Below are 21,069 nucleotides of genomic sequence, written 5' to 3' on the forward strand. Positions count from 1 at the left end.
GATGTGCTGTGTTTAAATTTGCCAACATAATTTAGTTTCACTTTCTTACTCCCATTTTATATTTTGAAAATGTTTTTGTTATTATACTTTCTCTTATTTTAAAAATTTGCTTTGTCAACATAGAAAAGTAATTTAAAAGGAAAGGTTTCTAATATGTCTACGGAGACTTATTGTCACTTGTGGACATTCAAATGACCTTAATGCCTTTTAAAATTCTATATTTTCCTTACAATATGAAAATTTTAAATTATTTACACAATATTTTATTTTACCATTTTTCTCATGCTATATATTGAAAAATTATTCAATAAAAATTCAACGTACCTGTGGAGACTTATTATCACTCATGGCAATAGAATGAATTTGATGCATATGGTGACTTAATGTTACTCATAGCAGAAAAAGGTAAAGTAAAAAATAAATAATTAATTATTCATTATTTAATTGCATATCATGATTTAATTTATTATTATGCTTATTTCTTGTGAGTAAGATCATTGCCCAAAAGATGTAAATAAAGAATATGAGCTCTAAAACTATTTTATGTTAGAAGATGACAGAGAAAATGGCTGGTCTCTAATGGAAGCATGATTTATTTTGCTCCTAAAAAAATATTTAGTTAGGGAGATATTGCCCCACCCTCCAACGCTTTTTTTTTTTTTTTTAAGTATGGGAAAAAATGGTTTTTTGCACTTTAAAATATTGCAATCAAGGAGACTAGAAATCCTGCCATGTACGACTAAACAATCACTTCTGACTATATGCCCTGAAGAGCTTTTTTTAATAAAAGCAGGCAAACATGACTTAACTAAAATAAACAAGAAAATTACAATACTAGTTTAACAGTTCTAAGAAGGATAAGCAGGAAGGCGGTGAGCTTAAAAAGAGAAGTAAAATAATTCTGGGAATGAAAAAGGGAAAACAAGTGAAAAATATCCTCATTGACAATACTATACGTTGCTGTTATATGATGAGGAAAGATACATACATACATATATATATATATATATATATCCTTCTATCACAGAAAATGGCAATGGGATCAAGGCGAGAACCATTATCAAAGCACATGGCCATTTTTTTTTTTTTGAAGTTTTTTGCAATTAAACATCCAAACTATTTTCATATTCCATTTAATATATAGATTGAACAAAGGGAATGTTTCTGTGTTTCCAGAATGTCCATCAACAAAAGGATTATGAACCATATGATTCCCAAATGATAGTGGAATAAGTTAACTATATGCCCAGAAAAAAGCTAACAGTGACAATGATTAGATTACAAGTCTGGCCAATCTAATGAACTCTGATTTTATGATGAGAAAATACAACTGTTAGTTCCTATACTTTTAATGTGTTTTGATATTAATCTCTATTGTTTTATTTCATTGTTCCAAGTTTCTTCAGTTTCAAATGTCAACATTAATCTTTATTATCACTAACAGAGTTAAATATGCTAATATGTACATAATTTTGTTGGCAAGTTGATAAAATTATGACGAGTTGGACATTAATACCCTAACATTTGTGTGTTTTCTGCTTTCTAAAGTTTCATCCATTGCACATTAAGAATCATGATTTAATATCCTGCTTGTTGTTTTTGTCTTTCACTCATTTTTTATACAATTCATCATAATTTTAACAAATCAATACAAGAGGTAAAGTTTATACATATTAGTTCAATTTTTATCAATGGGATCAATCTTGTACAATCATATGTATATTAGTTGAGTGATGGAATATAATCATAATATCATAACTACTCATTAATTGTTTGGATTACAAAATGATTTTTAACAGTACTGCAATATCAATATAATATCTAACATTTTAAATGTATATGCCAAGTCATATATTTATATTGCAATAGCTTGTGAACAGTATATTCATTCTTCAAAAGACGTTGCATGTTATATATGATGGAAAATTGGAAACAAAGTAAACTTAAGAAAGGAAATTAGACTACTGCGTAAAATAATATTTGGAGTAAATTATATCCTAAAAGTAACCCTATATTATTTAGAGAGATTATAATTAGAGCAATTTCTCAAACTCTGGTAATTTCTTTGAGAAAACCTTTCGGCCATATTGTTTTAGCCAAAAAGTCTATTTTGTTTATATAATCAATATTACAAGATATCAAAATAAAACTTGATTAATTAAGACAAACAAGGCAACATGCACAATCGCTCTGATGGCTTGCTCATCCTTTGTACTTCTACAATAATACTCTAATTAATTTGTAAATGAAAGCTATTAGTACATTAATTCTCACGATAATTTCTTCAATTTCTAGTGGCAATGGAAATTATATTTCCGATTAATTAAATAGATAATCTCAGCTCCAAATCTAGTTCTTGGTTGTCACTTGATTCAGAATTCTGACTGCTCGACCTCACAGATCCACTACGATGATGTGAATCCTGACAATAGCAAAATAATAATAATAATAATTAAACATGGGATACCCTAATATTAAACACACACACACAGACACACACACACACACATCATTTTAGACTTGCGTGGTTTATGGGGAAAATCTTACATATAGGTTAAGAAAGGGTCTAGTTACGTTGGATTGAGCTAGAGGTTGAGTCTTTGACACTGGGTTGGAATGGTCCCATGATCTGGTAAGGTAAAAATGAAATGCACAAAGTTAAATATCAGACAAGAATTTATCACAATTAAAAGCGAAACATATAATTAATTAATTACTTCCAAGAAAATTAATTACTTTTACTTATATAATTAAGTACCTTGGCTGAGAATCGTATCTGACGTTTGTTCTTTCAAATTCAGGCACTCCCATCTGCGTTAGCAACATTAACAAATTTAGATTCAGAACCTGAATATTACTAATTGACTAGCCAGCTAAGGTTGAGGCTATTAAACTAAATCAAACTCGATTTTTTTGATTGATTACATTGATTCGTTTGGGGTACAAATTAATTTTGTTTAAAAAAGTACCAAATTAAGCGTGGGGAGTGATCATCATAAACAGTAAATAGTTAATTATATATATATATATATATATATCTATAAGAAAAATTAAAAGATAAAAACATACCACAACGTTGGGATGGAAGCCATATGAAGCAGCGTATGATGAAGATGAAGATGGAAGTGATGAATAAGCCGTTTGAAGTGTTGGATCTTCCTGCACATAAAAAGAAACCTCTGTATATATATATATATATAAAAGAAGTCACATTATTCACTTGTCATGAAAAACGCGGGTGATCGGGTCAGATCGGGTCGGCCCAGTGGTTAAACTGATGACTTACATGGGTGAAGGAGGAAGAAGGGACGCTATTATAAGGAGAATGAAAATGAGGAGGAGGATAAGCACAAGCAATTTGGCCATGTAGTCTGATTTTCTCCAACTGAGCAACTCCAAGACCTCTCTGTGGCTGCTTTGGCTTATCTGAACTGTTCTTCTTCCCTTTTCTGGATGATGAAGAAGAAGATATCCCATTTGCTCTTTCATTTCTCATCATGTTGTTATTTGGGTCTCCAAAATAGCTACTTCCCATAGTTATGCTTCTGATGAGATAATCTGATGTGAGAATTGAGAAAGACTCATATATAAATATATATATATATAGAGAGAGAGAGAGGGGGGGGGGGAGAGAGAGATCTCAGAGATATAGAAGGGGAGAGGACATATATATATATATATATAGAAGAAAGCTGGCTGGCTGAGCTTGAGGTTTTTGGAAGCAGATTTGCTGGGAAGTCGGAGATCTTGAAATTCCTTTTTAAGGCTGTTTGGCCCTATCAGGAATTATTGCACCGCTGGATCAGATTGTGCATAGATTCAAAGTCTTTTATATGCCTAGATTTTTTGTGCTCTCTCTCTCTCTCTCTCTCTCTTCAATTTTTCTCTTATTATTATTATTATTATTATTATTATTATTATTAGAAAAAATAATCTTTTGGTCCTTGTAATTCTTAATCCTTAAATTTTAATTCATTATAACTTAGTCTTTATAGTTTTGACTTAATTGTAACTTAGTTTTTATAATTTTAATAACTATTTAAAATATTTTAAGTTACTAAACCTTTGTGATCTTCATAAAAAATTATAAAGATTAAAATTTTAAAATATTTTTAATCTTTATAATTTTATTTTTAAAAATACAGGGACTAATATTTTAAATAGTTAAAACTATAAGATATTGAATTAAAAGTATAAGAATATAGTTATAATGAGTCAAAATTTAGGATTGAGTTACAATATAATTAAAACTACAAGGAACACACGATTAATTTTTCCTTATTAATTATTATTATTATTATTATTATTATTATTATTATTATTATTAGTACAATATATTACCAATCAATACTAATAATATAATGATTTTATTATATATGTCCCATTTGTATTATATTATATATCGTCCTTGGACGCTATATCTATGAAAGCGATTGTCTCTAATTATTTTATATGCTTGATAAGCTGTACATTCATTTTCATCCACATAAGCGACACGCTCAACTCAGAGATATGTAAACTGCAATATTTAATTTGTGTTTTTAAAATCAGTGTAAATATAAATTATGATTTTCTAAGAAATTATTAGGGGAATAAATCTAGAATTAATTGAGGGTAAATCGTGGTGTTTGATGAATTACAGATCCGAAAGATCTTTAATATTGCAAGTTTCAAAACGAATTAAGTGTGGCTTTTTAGGTAAAAAGAGAAATGAGATGATGGTGGAGTTAATTAGATCCACGGATATATCGAAAAGTAATAAAGAAAGTGATATTGCTGAACTAATAATAAGGGATTGATCTAATAATGGTTATAGATTGAGACATATACTATAGCTGAAGTAAATATTATATATAGTAGGATGCAAGGTAGTGAAAATCGAATCAATTATTCAAGTGATTGAGACAATGGTTTATATATATATAATCCAGAATTACAATAATTAAAATAATCTGTACTTAGTCATATCACGGTTTAAATAATTAAGGTTAAGACATACTTCATTATAATTAAAATATATAATTAAATTTTTTATGAGATTGAGTCTAGTAGAAGGAACTAGTTAGTCTCTCATAATGTAACAAACTAAAATTTAAATCATCATTGGGAGAAGTGCTCATATTTAGTGATCGATCATACTTCGAATAGGATTGACGTATGAGCAATAAAAAAATATAATACGATTTAAATTTACAAAAAATATTTATACAGGATCCAGAAGAGAGTAATATTTAAATAAAAAATAATAATAAAAAAGTGAATGAAAAATTTATGTATAAAACACAAATTATCCAACAAAATCAAAAGTACTTAAACATAAATCTTACGGAGTATTGCCGTTTCAAGTTCAATATGAGGAGAAAAAAGTCAAATCTACTGTCAACCCATTCACAACTCTTGATTGGATTGGCAAGGAAACTTGTCCATCCGTTCATAAATACCTAGGATGGGTTTTAATACCATGTTAATATGTCATATTTATATGAATTTATTATTGTGAAGATCGATGATGATGATGATGATTAATAATAATAATAATAATTGTATAATAATTAAATATGTAAACGAGACCAAATCTAATCGAGCTGTTACACGCATGATTCGTGGGTCATAATTTATGAGTTGTTTGTGTGGTGGAAAGTTATAATCCTCCAATTGTTTAGCCTAACATGTGAACCCATGCAATTACAATAAACCCCACAACTCCCACCATTTATTTGTTGCTTAATCACAGGACACACATATCAAAACTGTTCTCTCATTTTTATTTATACTTTTTTTGTGTGCTTTCCAAGTGTTTGAAAAACTAGCTAGCATAGGTTTCGTATGTTGCAGAAAGTTTGAGAAAATAAAATCTATATTTAATTTATATAGTTATATTTTTCAAATGGCCCTGTAAATTATATAAAATCTTAAAAATGAGTTATCGATCTCGTCAAAAATATGTAAATGTGATTTATACTAGATTTTACATTTTATTTAGATATTGCTATTGATTACTATTAATATTGTGGACTTGTGTTGAAATCTCAAATCTTGACTCTAGCTATCATAAAAATAATAATAATAATAATGACTTTAGCCCAATCATAATATTTCTTTTATTGTGTGTGTATATATATCCTACTATTAAAAGTCATTATATTCAAAATAAAGTCGTGCACTACAATCAGCACCTTTTTTAAAAAAAATTTAAATATTAATTTGTTATATTGTGAAAAACAAACATCTTTTACTATATACAATATTCCCTCTCCCTCACGCACAAAAACCAAAGTTACATCAATAACTCTATATATGTTAATATTCCTTTTTTATTTTTGTTTGGCTCACTTCTTTATTCCTTCTTCCATATCTGATTCTTCTTTTTAATTATTTCTCTTTAATTAATTTGTTCTTTGGTAATCCTATATTGGGCGCTATGGACGCTGATTGCTGATCTCACAAGGCACCACTTTAAGTTTTCATTGGCACTTACTCTTCGACTTTTACACTACTGACCTTTTATTTTATTATATATATTTACACAGTACTAATTAATAAAATTTAAGCACGTTCGTTAATAATATACGAGGTCCATTCCCCATGAATTACGTAAAGAATTTGAACAAACCAAATTATTGGCTGGACCTGGCTTCCACATTATTTTAATATATGAATGTAAGATAAAAGCCATCAAAAGTCAAAACCAAGTTTTTTCTTTCCCTATTCTCTTTAGTCAAAATTTACAAGCCATATATAAAAATGCGTTTCATGTCATGTCGAAGGTTTTGTATAATTGTACAGAGACAAAGAAACTTTAAAAAAGTAAAAAAAAAAAAAAGCATAATACATGAGTTGAAATTTTTCTAAAGAATTAGAAAAATTTTCAAGATAATAATTATATTAATTGGACTTAACTATACATTATTCATGTGTACATTTTTTGAGATAGAAAAAAAAATACATGAGCTAGATTTAAAGACTCACTAAAAACATAACAAGCCTCAAATCTCAAAGAGTACTTAGATACTTATGTATTTCTTATCAACGTGATATGTATATTATTTATAGGATTCAAACTCACGTTTTTATGAAATATGACGTATATTTTATCAATAGAACCAAGTTTCAATTTTTTTTTTAGTGTAAATTTGATTAATTCTTGTACAATATCTTTTCTTTTGTTGTTGTTTTTTTTTTTTTGAAGTCCATGCACGCAGAGATATGCAGTAAGAAAAGTCCATTTTTATTGCTGGTGACGGAAAGTAATGAGATAATTAATATATAAGCAGTCTTCTCGGTGATGATGATTTAACAGAAAACAAAGTGGTCCAGATATATAATTATTGCTCTTATTGAATATTATTCTCATCAAACAAGATTCCTTTCATGCGATTTTAGTTTCCTTTTTAGTGTGCAGATGGTTTGATTAATGGAAAATTACAAATGAGTTGCATATAAGAAACTAATTATTTAAGTAAGTTCTACAAATTTTTGAAAATATTCTAAAGTCTCATGAGATTCAATTGTATCAAATTTACCATGTAAAAGGACAATAGGGCTACACAAAATACTAATAGGATATGATTTTGGCCTAATTTAAAGTCTAATATCTTTTATAGAAAGGACCACTTTAGGCAACCTGTAATATGGTCTAGTTTAGTTTAAGCTTAATTTGAAGTTGAAGATGACTGGACTTGGTCTATAGAATTAGAAAACTAATCTCGATAGTCTAGTATCTCACTTTGTTTAAAATATGCCTGCAAAAACAAACTCATAACAATATAATTTGATGTGAAAATACAATACAAGTCTTGAGCATAAAAAAATTACAATATTTTCTGGCAAATATTTGAGTAAATTTTTGTAATTTGCTACATGCATCATTCAAGTGTAATAATAATTAAAAAAAAAACCCACAAGTCTAGGGTTGATTTACTAAAGACTAAAGAGTAAAAAGCTGAAAATGATAAGAAAACACTGTGTTTAAGGCTTAGGCTTCAAAGTTCAAACTATATTAAAAATAATTGTAATTATAATTATATTAAAATCATTTTATAGGACCAAACTAGATTAAGTAGTTTGACATCTTAGTTCCCCATCCAATCCAACACGAAGATAAAGTTTGATTCTTTTTGTCCATTGTTTTATAGGACCAGACTGGCCCAGGTTTGTTCGGGTTGATTGGGTTGGGCAAGATCGACTTTTGTGCAGCCTTAAATGACACAAATGCTTTTAGATTCACACAACTTTCATTAGTATTGCTTGGCATTGACTGACCATTGGCAGTAATTGACCAGTGACTAGTAGCTGTTGACTGATCACCAACAAGAAACTACCACAAAAAATGCCATGTAAGACACCCTATACTTGATTGTTATTTGTGAAAAATGACACATAAAAAATGTGGAGCATATTTGACAATTGTTTCAAAACAACCATCAAATATTTAAACATATACTTGATTGTTATTACAACCTAACAATCAAATACACACACACACTTCAATTTTTTTTTGTTAGAAATATAAGCATTTGATGCTTTCCAAAGAACGATCAAATAAATGCATGATATATTTGAAAGTTATTTGTAAACAAACAACGAATAGATGATGATGATGATGATGATATTTTTAAAAAATACTTCTTTACAAATAACTGTCAAATATATTATGTGTATATTTGACGATTATTGGGAAACAAGCATCAAATAGATTAAACTTGAAGGTGATATTGAAATAAATATTAAGTACACTATTTTAAAAATGCCTCCAAACTCTATATTATTTCACACTCAAGCACTTCAATTTCACTCAAAATACTCCTAGAAGCCTCTGAAAACCTTTCATTCTGGTGATTCTTGCCCCATTTTGCACACTCAAATCATTAGGTTCGTGAAATTTTCATTGGTTTTGCTTGTGAGTTCCTATAATCACTGCTCATGGTCTTATCTCCCATTTCTAACTGCCTCACATGCTCAAGTCTCTTCATCTAGTAAGTTTTCATAAACCTTTAACTAGTTTTAGGTTTTGAGATTTTTGAGTTATTGAGTTGTGTCTCTTGAAATTGGGAAATTCTATAAGTGTTGTGTTTGACATTTTGTTCTAGGGATAGGTTTATATTTGCTTCCCTTTCTCTAATTTCTTTTGCAAGTTTAGTGGTGCCCTCATTCTAATAATCAATGTTGCATGTTCTGTATTGGAGTTAGTGATAGATCTTAAGGGGCTGTAACATCCTAAGAAATGGAACTTAGGCTATAATCGAAAGAATAGAGATTAATTTAAGGTCTGAGTGTTCCCTAGGGTAGGGTAATGACCTAGGGTTTGGGGTTGGTGCAGAGGGAAGTGTTTGGCTTAGAGTGGTCATACAAGGTAACTCACCTAGGCAAGTTGATGTACTCACTAGGGGGCGAGCAATGTGTAACTTACTAGGGTGAGTGAGTATCTCATCGAGGCATGTAACCCTCCTCTATATCCACTCAATATAGGAGAAGATTAACAAATAACCACATTAAACACACCAATCAATAATCAAATATTTTGATTGAAAAGTTTAGGCCCAAAAATCGTTTTGTAAAAACCATTAAAATCATAATTTATTTGAACAATGCACAGTAGATACAACCCACAAGCATTCATATCACAACTGCATGTATCTTAAATTACAAAATTAGACTGAAAAATGAGTCATGCACTGTGGCATGTAGTATGTGCACCGCGGCATGTGGCACAAAGCCACACGCCCAACTTGTTGTGTCATGCATTGCAGCATGTGACACCATATGCTATGGCATGCTAGTCCAAAATTTCTACTGTCATTTTGATAATATTGCACCGCTGGATCAGATTGTGTATAGATTCAAATTCTTTTATATGCCTAGATTTTTTGTGCTCTCTCTCTCTCTCTCTCTCTCTTCAATTTTTCTCTTATTATTATTATTATTATTAGAAAAAATAATCTTTTGGTCCTTGTAATTCTTAATCCTTAAATTTTAATTCATTATAACTTAGTTTTTATAGTTTTGACTCAATTGTAACTTAGTTTTTATAATTTTAATAACTATTTAAAATATTTTAAGTTACTAAACCTTTGTGATCTTCATAAAAAATTATAAATATTAAAATTTTAAAATATTTTTAATCTTTATAATTTTATTTTTAAAAATACAGGGACTAATATTTTAAATAGTTAAAATTATAAGATACTGAATTAAAAGTATAAGAATATAGTTATAATGAGTCAAAATTTAGGGATTGAGTTACAATATAATTAAAACTACAAGGAACACACGATTAATTTTTCCTTATCAATTATTATTATTATTATTATTATTATTAGTACAATATATTACCAATCAATACTAATAATATAATGATTTTATTATATATGTCCCATTTGTATTATATTATATATCGTCCTTGGATGCTATATCTATGAAAGCGATTGTCTCTAATTATTTTATATGCTTGATAAGCTGTACATTCATTTTCATCCACATAAGCGACGCGCTCAACTCAGAGATATGTAAGCTGCAATATTTAACTTTCAGCATGTGCCATTTTCATATATGATGCCGATCAAAGTGATTCAAGCACCCACACAAAGCTTATCTCATAAGCTAGCTAATGAGATAGGTTTGGACACGATCTAATAGTCCAATCAAAATTTGGATACCTAGGTGCATAGAGTCACTTTTTTTGAAAATTTTGCGCACCCAAGCACTCAAATTGATCCCTTTCTCTCATTAGACCACACAAGGCCTTGAACCAAGTCTAAAAGGACCAAATACATCTAATTGACCAAATAGAACACACATATACACATATATTGACATTTGACCCTTCAACAACCACTTTCTACATTTCTCAACTTTTTACACTTTGGCATAACTTGGCCTTTTCTCAACTCATACACATATAACCACATCCATAACATATTCACAATTCAATCTTAGCCTTAAATTACTTATTTTATCATAATTTCATACATAGACATAAGATTCACCAACATTTATAACATTTACCACATACATAACCAAATCACTATTCAATCTTAGTCCCTAATTCTCATTTCACTATAAATATACACAACTGGGCTAAGATTTTACAAAATCACTATTCAAAACATGCATGCAACTCTACGGCAACTTATATAAACATTATCTATAAGAATTCCAATTCATTACACAAACTCTGGGATTGCATAGCCTTAACAACTCTAAGTCAATTCTAACTCTTTTCCTTTACACTAATCACTGGTTTGTCCTGTAAAAATGTAACCATGGAGGTGAGGTAAAAATCTCAATAATAGAGTAAATCACTCTTATTGGCTATAACATGCAAACTATATGAAAATAAAGCATATATACAATGAAACATAACATATATCACAAGTTTTACTTAAATCACATTATAGTTTCACATTTCATCTCTTTACACTACTTTTCACCACTTTTCCTCATATACAACATATTGCATCACATAGCATGATCACTACCAACTAAAGCTCCAAATTACCTTGATATGAAATTATAAGCTCACCTTAGACTAATGTACACTCTATTTGGCCTTGAGCTTACCTTTAATGGTAAAATCACCCAGCCAAAGGTGTTATATCTCACTTTCGGACTATAGTTTCCCCAATACACACAATGGAGTATCATTGACTCCAACACCATATCACACAAATATTAAGGAGTCTCAAATATCTAATACTGCACCTCAATAGGCACTAAGGAGATCATCGCCACCACCGCACCTCAAAAGGCACTAAGGAAGTATAATTCTCTAACACTGCACCTTGTCGAGCATTAAGGAGAATATGCCATATAGTCTTATCACCACCTTTCCACTCAGGTGAACTCTCACTCATATGATCATGCTTTCCAAACTATTCACAAATTCCCAATTACCACTTTACTCATATATATATATATATATGCACACATTTTCACATCAAATTACACAATTTCATTACTTGTTTATCCAAAATATCTTTTTATGTAATAAAGATTCAATGCTAAAATGTAACATTTGAAAACTTCAAATCTAGTAAAATTGACTAACTAAGGGATAAATTAGTTAAAAATATGATTAATTTATTTAATTATATTTTTGGGTCATATTTGGCTCTAAATTGAGTTAGGATGAAAGTCAGATCAAGTCAGAAGCCATCGAGGGGAGGAAAATACTGTTTCGTGAGCTGCGGCTTGCGTGGTATGAGCTGTGGCGCACGGCACAACAAACAACTTGAAATTTTAAAAATGATTAAAAAAAGTCAGTTTTTATGGTAAGAAACCTAGAGCATGAAGGGAGAAACTTTGAGCACTGCTAGGGTAACATTTTGGGAGGAATTTGAAGACAAATTGAGCCTTCAAACTCTTGAGTAAGTTTCCTACTCTTCTCCTCTACCTTTTCATCTCATTTTTCATAGGATTTAGAAGAGTGAGAATTTGCTTTGATTGGATTAAGCCATGAGTCTATGTTTTGAAGCTTTTTATTAACTTTAAAGGTTTGATTTAGGTTTATTAATCTTGGATATGTGGTAATATGAAGCTACTTTATTATTTGGTGAAAATTGGATCAAGCCCTAACTTGATCATAGGGTTTTAAAGTATGATAAGTTGAGATATTAAGTGTTATGTTATGAGAAAGTTAGAGGGAGGCTTAAAGGGATTGTGTGAGCAAATTCTAATCTTAGCAAGCCTCTTTGTTGAGAATATGAGTAAGAAGTGGGAGAATTGAGAGATTATTGGTAGCTAATAGTGCTTGTATTAATTAAAAATTAACATATAGTACTTGTTGATATAGATTGTGGTGTGGGAAGACTTACCTTGGCACAAGAAGAAATGTAGTACCATGGGAAACCCTTTTAGTAACAAAAAGGTTGAGGCAGCTAGATAATTTGCTTTATTTATTACTATGAATAAGTTATTCTCAAGTTGCTTTTCTATGATTTGTTGTGTATATATGTATAAATTTTGTAAAGGTTAACTATTTTAGAAAATGAGTGGAGTATTGGTTTGTGAAATTCTATATTTTTGAAGTAAATGGTAAGATTTGTTATATTTGTTTGAAAAGTTATTTATGCATGGTCAAGTGGAGATATGTAGTGAAATATGGCATATTAGAGGGTGGGAGGTCACCCTAGTGGAGTAGTAAAGATTAAGTCCATATGGCACTGCTAGTACCTCGGGATGCCAGGTATAGCATTTACTCTCCTTAGTGCCTGAAAATGGGTGTGGTGTTGGAGACTTACTCTCCTTAGTACCCAAAAGGGTGCGGAGTTAGAGAATATGCTCCTTAGCATTTGTAGGATGTGATGTTGGAGTAACGACACCCCAATTACTTGTAATGGGAGAACTAGTAGTCTAGAAGTTGTTTAGGACACCTTAGCCGGGTGGCCCTACCATGAATGGTGAGCTTGGAGACCATACATGTGGTTTGGTTCTATGAAATAGCCTACCAGTTTGATCGAGAGTATTAGAGGACCAAATGGTTAGGGATCATGCATGTAACTTGTGCTGATTTTATATGTTGTTCTTATTTTACTTGATTTAAGGCTTGTCTATAACTTGGCATGTTAATCAATATTATAGATTATTTTAGTTACTAAGATTTTTATCTCACCCCATAGTTATCATTTTATAGGTTCTACCTCTGAGACTAAGCAGGGAAAAAAATCGAGCAAGGACTAGTAGATTTGCTACATCACGAATAGTAATGCCCGATTTTGATTTGAGTGGTATACATAAACTTGTTATATGATATTATATGTTTTCAACTAGGAATGCATTTCATTTTGATTGGTTGCTCTTGTTTCACACTATGTTATTTTGTATTTTAGCCCAATATTATATATAATGTGAATTTGTGACAATTTTTGTGGTGATGGACTAAAATACTAATACAAGTGCAAGGAATGTTTTATCTATATGGCGACAATGTATGTGTAATGTATTATGTGGCAATAGAGGCCAAATAGTACATGTAGTGTTGATTGTGTGTTTTGGCCATATTGCGTGAAATGGCCATTGAGTGGCAAAATTTTGTGTTTGGTATGTTTTTATGTGTTTGAATACTCACTCAAGTTTATTTTGGTCCATTGGACTTGATTCAAGCTTCACAATGGGTTAATAGTATAATTTATGAGTTTTGGGTACTTGGATGCTTGAAAATCGCTTTCAAAATTGACTTTTGCATTCTAGCATCTAAAATTCTCATACAGTGTCAGATTATAACAAAAATTATACTATTAGTTAGCTTATTGAATAAGCTTCTCATGGGTACTTCAATCACTCCAATCGGACATCGAATGCAAAAATGGCCTACATTCAAAGTTCGTCTAGAAAATCTGTCACGACAGCATTGCTGTCATGGACACGTGCGCTGCATCACATTTCACGCAAGCCATGACGCATGGTACAGTTAGAAAACTTGGCTTTCTGTGCCACATGCCACGGCACATGGACCATGAGCTGCGGTGTATAGATCAAAACACTCAAAAATGACATTTTAGCCTTATTTTGAAGTGTTTTGCTTCCCAAAACTTTTCTATGCTTCCAATACCTAATAAATTATTAAGTTTGAATTCAAACTATCAATTTTAAGGGTTTTTAAGGAATCCTAAATATTCTAAAATTATTTTTAAAATATTATTAGTTTTAATTCTTATATAGATAATGTGAGCTTAGCAGCAATCGTTACTCCTAATTATGATTGTTTGTTGTGATTATGTGGTGAATTTTGGTAATGTAAAGGTAGATAGTACATAAAACATGCTCAGTTCAAGACTATTTCATACATTACCTAGCATACTTACACACAATTACAACAAATAGTCAAACAAGGAAGTTATTCGGTTACCTCAACCTTTCTATCATTAGAAAGTCAATTAGTCCAATTTAACCAAAAGTACATATATACTATTTATGGCTATATTTAGCCATACATCTTTTTTTATTTATCCCTTCTAAGTTCATTACTACTCGATTATCACTCTACATCACCTCAATTGGTTTCATTTTACCCAAACAAGATTTTCACCTTAAAATCTCCTTGCATTAGGGCCAAATTGAGCCTACGGGTTCAAAGCTCTATTGTTCAGCTTTAAACTAATCGTAAAGTTCTAGTTTAACTCCTAAAAACCTTTTTATTACTATTAGGCAAGAATCAAACCCTTAAAATTTCACTAATTTAATTTCTCTATAACTCATATTCAAAGAAATTTGGGTAGAATGGAAGGTAAGGGTTATACATAGCTTACCCGCTAAGTTACTAATCAGAAGTACCTTCCAATGACTTGAAATGGCTTGCTCTAACACATTAGCTCTTCTCTTCTTCTCCCTTTCATGTGTTTTCAATTTCTTCCTTCTAAAATTTTTGAAATTTCATGACTTAAGAAGTCACTTTTTAGTCCATGTGCTATGGCGCATGCAGCATAAGCTGTGGCACATTACACAATGAGAAAAATTCTCACCATGCACACTTGCTTCAACCCCAAATGTGATCATTTCACCCATATTTATCCATACAATGTCCTAAAGATATAAATCATCAACTAACCATTCAAATCTCTAATCCCATACTAATTATTACTTTACACACATATGACAAATATAGCTACAGCCACAACAATAACAACTATATGATTGGGCATAAAACACATATCATCATCATGTTAGTCATTATACACAACTTGGGGTTGCAAAACTAACAACCATATGCCCTTAACAAATGCTGAACCATAATAATAACAACTATTTGGCCAGAACTAGATGCATAATTAAATGCCCACCTTATACCCTCTTGTTACCTCTGACATGAAACCAGTGGCTATTTAACAGCTACGTCCATCACAGACTAACTCAACCTTTCACTTGTCAGGAGCTACCGGGCCAGGGTCAACTAACTTACTTGTATACCATGATTTCCCCCAATACTAACAACCATAGGGTGTCATACCCCTAATCTAACCTTCTCATAAATCGGTAGAGACTCGAGTCCCTCATAGAACAAGTGAGACAGCCTTGAATCAACCATGGGACACCTCTTGATTCTAACCTTCGGTGCCTAAGCACGGTCTTAATTATAATAGCCACCACCAATACCACGTGGATTTACCAATCTACTTCTCTCCCTAGGCAAACTCCCACCAATAATCATGCTATGCACATATTGCATATATTATGCAATTTAATCATTAACTCATCTCACATCTCATTCATAGGCATATTCTCCCCACTAAACAACCCATATCACATATTACTCCATTATTCACATGTAAGCATGTTCCTGCACATTAATTTCAATTATAAATATCCAAACATGCATATCATTTGTCCATAACCATATACAAGATTCATTTTACACCATAACCATGTTGCCAAAATTGTATCAATAGTTTTCACATCTCAAGCAAGCTTAAAATCATAAATTCAACAATTATCTAATTAACATACAACTATACAAATTAGATTTCCTTAAGTTACCTTAAACTTTTGACTTCTCAAAGATTTACCCCTCACAATATTAACTTCTCAAACTTGTTTCCAAGCTCAAATGGTGCCAAAGCAATAGTCTACAATCATTCCATAAGGTCATTGATTAATATCCTCTTATGAGTAAATTTCTAAACAATTAACTCCATATTCTCCATTTTATCAACCTCATAAATTTACTATCTATAATACCCAATAGGTTTACTAGGTTCCATTAACCCACATTATTACAAATGAGTCATTAAACCATCATTAATGACTTCCCACGACATCATTTATTTCAAATTTGAATATTAATGGCTCTATGAACCAACCACTCCCAAAAATGATTAATGTAGGGTTTAATTACTCTAAACAACTCCCATTATATCTATTTTAACTAATAGGTTTAGACCTATAACTCATTTGGACCAAAAGTCACCATCAACATTCAAACCCTAACTCAACTCCTCATAATAATGGAAGTAGAGGGAGGAAAGAAACACATTACACTTACCTTGGGTGTTAGAAGGCTTCAAAATATCATCAATGGGCCTAATGTATGTGCCCTAGTAGAGCCAAGTTGTGCCTTTCATTTTCTCACCTTTTTCTCTTCTGATTTTGCACACAAACACAAACTGATAAATGCTGCTTTTTAGCTATGACGTCTCACACAGAGAGGCCAATTCATACTGATTAACTTTGTACACTATGATAGGCGGTCCTCACGTCATGGCATTTGGCATAGAGAATTTTTCTCTGCCTTTTCTTCCACTTTTGATGCTCAAATGGCCCGACTTCAACTCCTGCATTTAGGGATGAAATAAAAATCAATTACACTCATTAGACCCCTCTTACCACACACTTTATCAATTCACTAGTTACCCTCATTAAGCTTAATTAAACATGCTTAGATTTCTAGGATGTTACATCTTGCTCACACCTTTTACTTCTTGAATGTTAGGATCTCATAACTAAAAATTTACCCTAGGCTTATGTCTCAAATTTGGATTCTCAAAAAGAGGTTCAATTGAATCATTGGTTATGTCAAATATATTTATAGATGGAAATAGCATGGGAGAGTCTTCAAGTATGAATATGATAGAACTCAAGAATGGGGAGATTAAGACCTTTGATCTCTGAAAGGGGTTAAGGTAATTGGGAACTAATTCTAATACATATATGTACATATATACATTATAGCTTGTAACACGGCCTGGTAGAACTTAGTTGCACTATTTTATTGATCACAAGGAGATTTGCATTTGAGTTATGAAATATAATTCTGAGCCATGATATAATGAGTGGTATGAATCTGTAAATATAAATTGTATGTGTAAAGCATGCTTAATTGCTCTTAGGAATTGTGTTATAATATGAATTGTTATATGGGAATAATGTAAATATATGAACTTTAAGGTGCAACATTGCTCTATGATAAATGTGCATATATAAATAAATAAACACACACACACACACACACACACACACACACATCTTATTATCTAAATGCATGCATAGAGGTAGGAATTCACCTGTTAGGGGATAGTTAAAATTAAGAAAAAATCTATGGTATGCCCTACTGAGGTCGCATGCCAGTAGTGATTTCATCATTATTGAAATGTATGCCTAGTGTGTCATCATTCAGATTGCAACATCTCATATGTTTTCACTACTCTAAATAACAAGCACTCATAAGGATCATTTCTTAAACCTTGATGATCATCAAGTATCAAAGATCAAAAGGAGACAAATGCCAATTTATTTTTGGTCATGTATGCAGTTTTCTTTTTCAAAATTTATCCTCAAATTACAAAAGTCATAACTACTTCTATAAAAATCATAATGAGGTGTTTTAAACTTTCATTTCTCATTGCTTCAGTTATTTTTAGAAAATTTAGATTTCTACCCTTATTTTGTAAAAATATTATCTCATAATATATAAGTCCAAATTTAGTGATTTAGGACTTAATTTGAAGCTTGGAATGTCTACTAAGTGACCAAATAAAAAAATCAAGGTAATAGTTACCATAAAGCTACTGCAATACCCTTACTAATATTGTTCCTTGGATAAATATTTTATCCTAGTAGTTTTTTACCATACATAAAAATATTTACATACTAAGATATAATCTATCTATGATTATAATTTAACTATGGACATATTTGTAATCTAGTTTCATAGTTACAACTTAAGATATAATAATGGAACTAAGCATATGTATTACAACTCAAAATATACTAAAATATAATTAAGAAGCAAGTTAAAGAAGATAAATTCTTCATTACTTTCTTTCCTTACCATGGTTCTTGGATGAACCTGCATTTATTATTTGTGAAATAAAAAAAGGTGAGATTTACAAAAATCTCAATATAGTATTAGTCTATTTGAAGTTTTAAGCAATAATGGTCCACTTATAAAAATAAGCTTAGGCCATGAATTCAACAAGTATAGACATATATTGGCCAAAGTGTCATGCTAGCAATGAAACATCTCAGTAACTCATAAATTTTATATAATTAATGATAATAAAAATTCTATAACATTAAATCAACCAACATTGCTATCACAAGAATTAAAAAAATACTACCTTGAATCAAAACACTTTCTTATCCCAAATTTTCTTGAAAATGAACTTCTTTGCGCTTCTCACAAATATTAAAGCCTACAAAAAATTACCCAATCACTACTCTATCATTTCACAATCTAAAATAAATTGATAATTTCATATATACAAAATAAATTCTCCAAGAATTGTTGTACTGTTTTTCACAGTAAAAAAAAAATCATCCATCAGTGTTTGTTTCTCCTCTCTAATAATTGGAAACTCTCATTCTAATAATTAGAATTTGCTTAAACGTTCTTTCCCCATAACATAATTATATATGATAACATTAAAATAACAAGGAAAATCAAAATTCTAATCCTCCTATAGTCACGGTCAAAGCCACTCATTTTTCTACATTTTTTAATTTCAGTTACAATTTGTGAAACATGCTTCCTCTCTTAGTCAAAAGAAAACAAAAAGCAATATCCCTTTACATTTTTGCACTGCACAGTAACAGACACCCTTCACTTTTGCTAAGTTTTTTATTTTTCCATTTAGTATCGACAAAACCGTGACTGAGTGGATATAGTAAAACAAAAAAAAAAATTTATACGACCTTGTTCATCAATATTAGTTACCAAAAAAAAAGAGCATGAGGGAAAAAAATCTCTAACTTTATTTATTTATTTATTTTTTGTTTCTATCTTAAGTGAGTATTAATTTAGTACCTTCCAATTGTTAGTTCTACCTCAAAAATACCCATTCATGAGCTTGGGAGAAAATCTGAACAGTATTTTTCAATCCCACATTTTATCTTCTTGGACTCATAAATTTATGGTTACCTCACTCAAAGCATTCTCGGTCTTTAGTTTCTAAACTTTATCTCCCTAAGATCCTTTTAAAAACTGAGAATCTCCCAAAACTATCAAGTTCAATTGAAAGCTTGAGTTGAATAGATCCAAGTTCTTGCCTTGCATGTAGGATTTGAGCAAGAATGGAGGGTGTTTAACTGGGTTAAAGTTTCTCTCTCTCTCTAAACTTTTCCAAACTCCATGAAAGCAGTGCTCATTCCCTCTGTCTCCCCCCCCCCACTCACTCTATGTGTTCAAGAATGAGGAAAGAAGAAGTAAGTGATGCCACTTAATTAACCTTTCCTTGCCACTTCTAGGTGTTCACAAAACATACAAACAAAGATCCAAAATGAAAAAGAATAAAATAAAATAAATCCAACCTATTGTTCTATTAACAAGTCTTGAACCTGGTGGCTCAACTTGGTCTTGTTTATCTTAATATTATAAAGTCCTATAAAATGAAAGATGGTATTTCCAAAAGTCTCTAATATTTCAAGTTTTATAATTAATTCTTATTTATTAACCCTTCCCTTATGAATATCCTCATTCAACTAAAAGCTCTCAATATATTCTAAAAATCATTTTTCATATTTGACTGATATCATTATAAGCATATAAAATTTCGGACATAACCCAAGTTGGCAATGTTGGTCGGGCACTTGCTCAATTTCATTGCTTAGAGTAGCAGTGTTAGTTGTGTACATCATGACATTCTGAGATTGACATAGGGAAACCTATGGTCCAAACTTGATTGAGGAAGCTTTTGGTTGAACAACCCCTCATGAATTGGAGAGCAGGTTTGGCCCAGTTTTATGGAGTAGAGTTACAGTTAAATTGCCCATGGGTTTAGTAAGAGGAAATAGGGAGGCGATAAGGGGGAAATTAGCTTGCAAAACTATGAATAATTGTTTATGATTTATTATGAAACTAAACATGTGATATGACTTTTTATAACTGACTTGTATGTGGTTTTAAGCTGTTCTTAAGGTGATATGCTAATTTGGTTTCCACTACTGTATATAATATTTTAAGTATCTCAGTTATTGAGGTTTTGTATAAAATCTCACCCTTTACATCTTGTTAGATCATATGTTTTGATGATTACAAAACCAAGAGAAGAGATATTTGTTATGTATACAGATATAAAGAATCATGGATGAAGACAAAACCTCAAGAGCATGAAGAATCAAGAGAAGATGAAGAAGTTTAGG

General features: G+C 30.8%; 1 protein-coding gene across 1 annotated transcript; it reads right to left on the minus strand.

Annotated features, from left to right (window-relative positions):
• Positions 1 to 2,057: 2,057 nt before the first annotated feature.
• On the minus strand, positions 2,058 to 3,775 carry LOC129292071 (protein SPEAR1). The gene is made up of 5 exons (XM_054929579.1): positions 3,287 to 3,775; positions 3,070 to 3,159; positions 2,759 to 2,811; positions 2,548 to 2,629; positions 2,058 to 2,422 (listed from the first exon to the last, which is right to left on the minus strand). Exons 1-5 carry the CDS (start codon positions 3,533 to 3,535, stop codon positions 2,324 to 2,326), a joined length of 573 nt encoding a protein of 190 aa, XP_054785554.1. The 5' UTR covers positions 3,536 to 3,775; the 3' UTR covers positions 2,058 to 2,323.
• Positions 3,776 to 21,069: the final 17,294 nt, after the last annotated feature.

Source organism: Prosopis cineraria, unplaced genomic scaffold, assembly GCF_029017545.1.
Source record: "Prosopis cineraria cultivar Desert tree isolate PC_DT_omini unplaced genomic scaffold, ASM2901754v1 PC14, whole genome shotgun sequence".
Taxonomy (NCBI): Eukaryota; Viridiplantae; Streptophyta; class Magnoliopsida; order Fabales; family Fabaceae; genus Prosopis; species Prosopis cineraria.

What these genes read in the sequence shown, in the direction of transcription:
- LOC129292071 (XM_054929579.1), bottom strand. Translation starts at nt 3,535, where the DNA reads ATGGGAAGTAGCTATTTTGGAGACCCAAATAACAACATGATGAGAAAT. An exon ending in CTTCTTCCTCCTTCACCCAT is followed by an intron (nt 3,160 to 3,286) that starts GTAAGTCATCAG and finishes TTTTATGTGCAG; the next exon opens with GAAGATCCAACACTTCAAAC. An exon ending in GACCCTTTCTTAACCTATAT is followed by an intron (nt 2,423 to 2,547) that starts GTAAGATTTTCC and finishes TGCTATTGTCAG; the next exon opens with GATTCACATCATCGTAGTGG.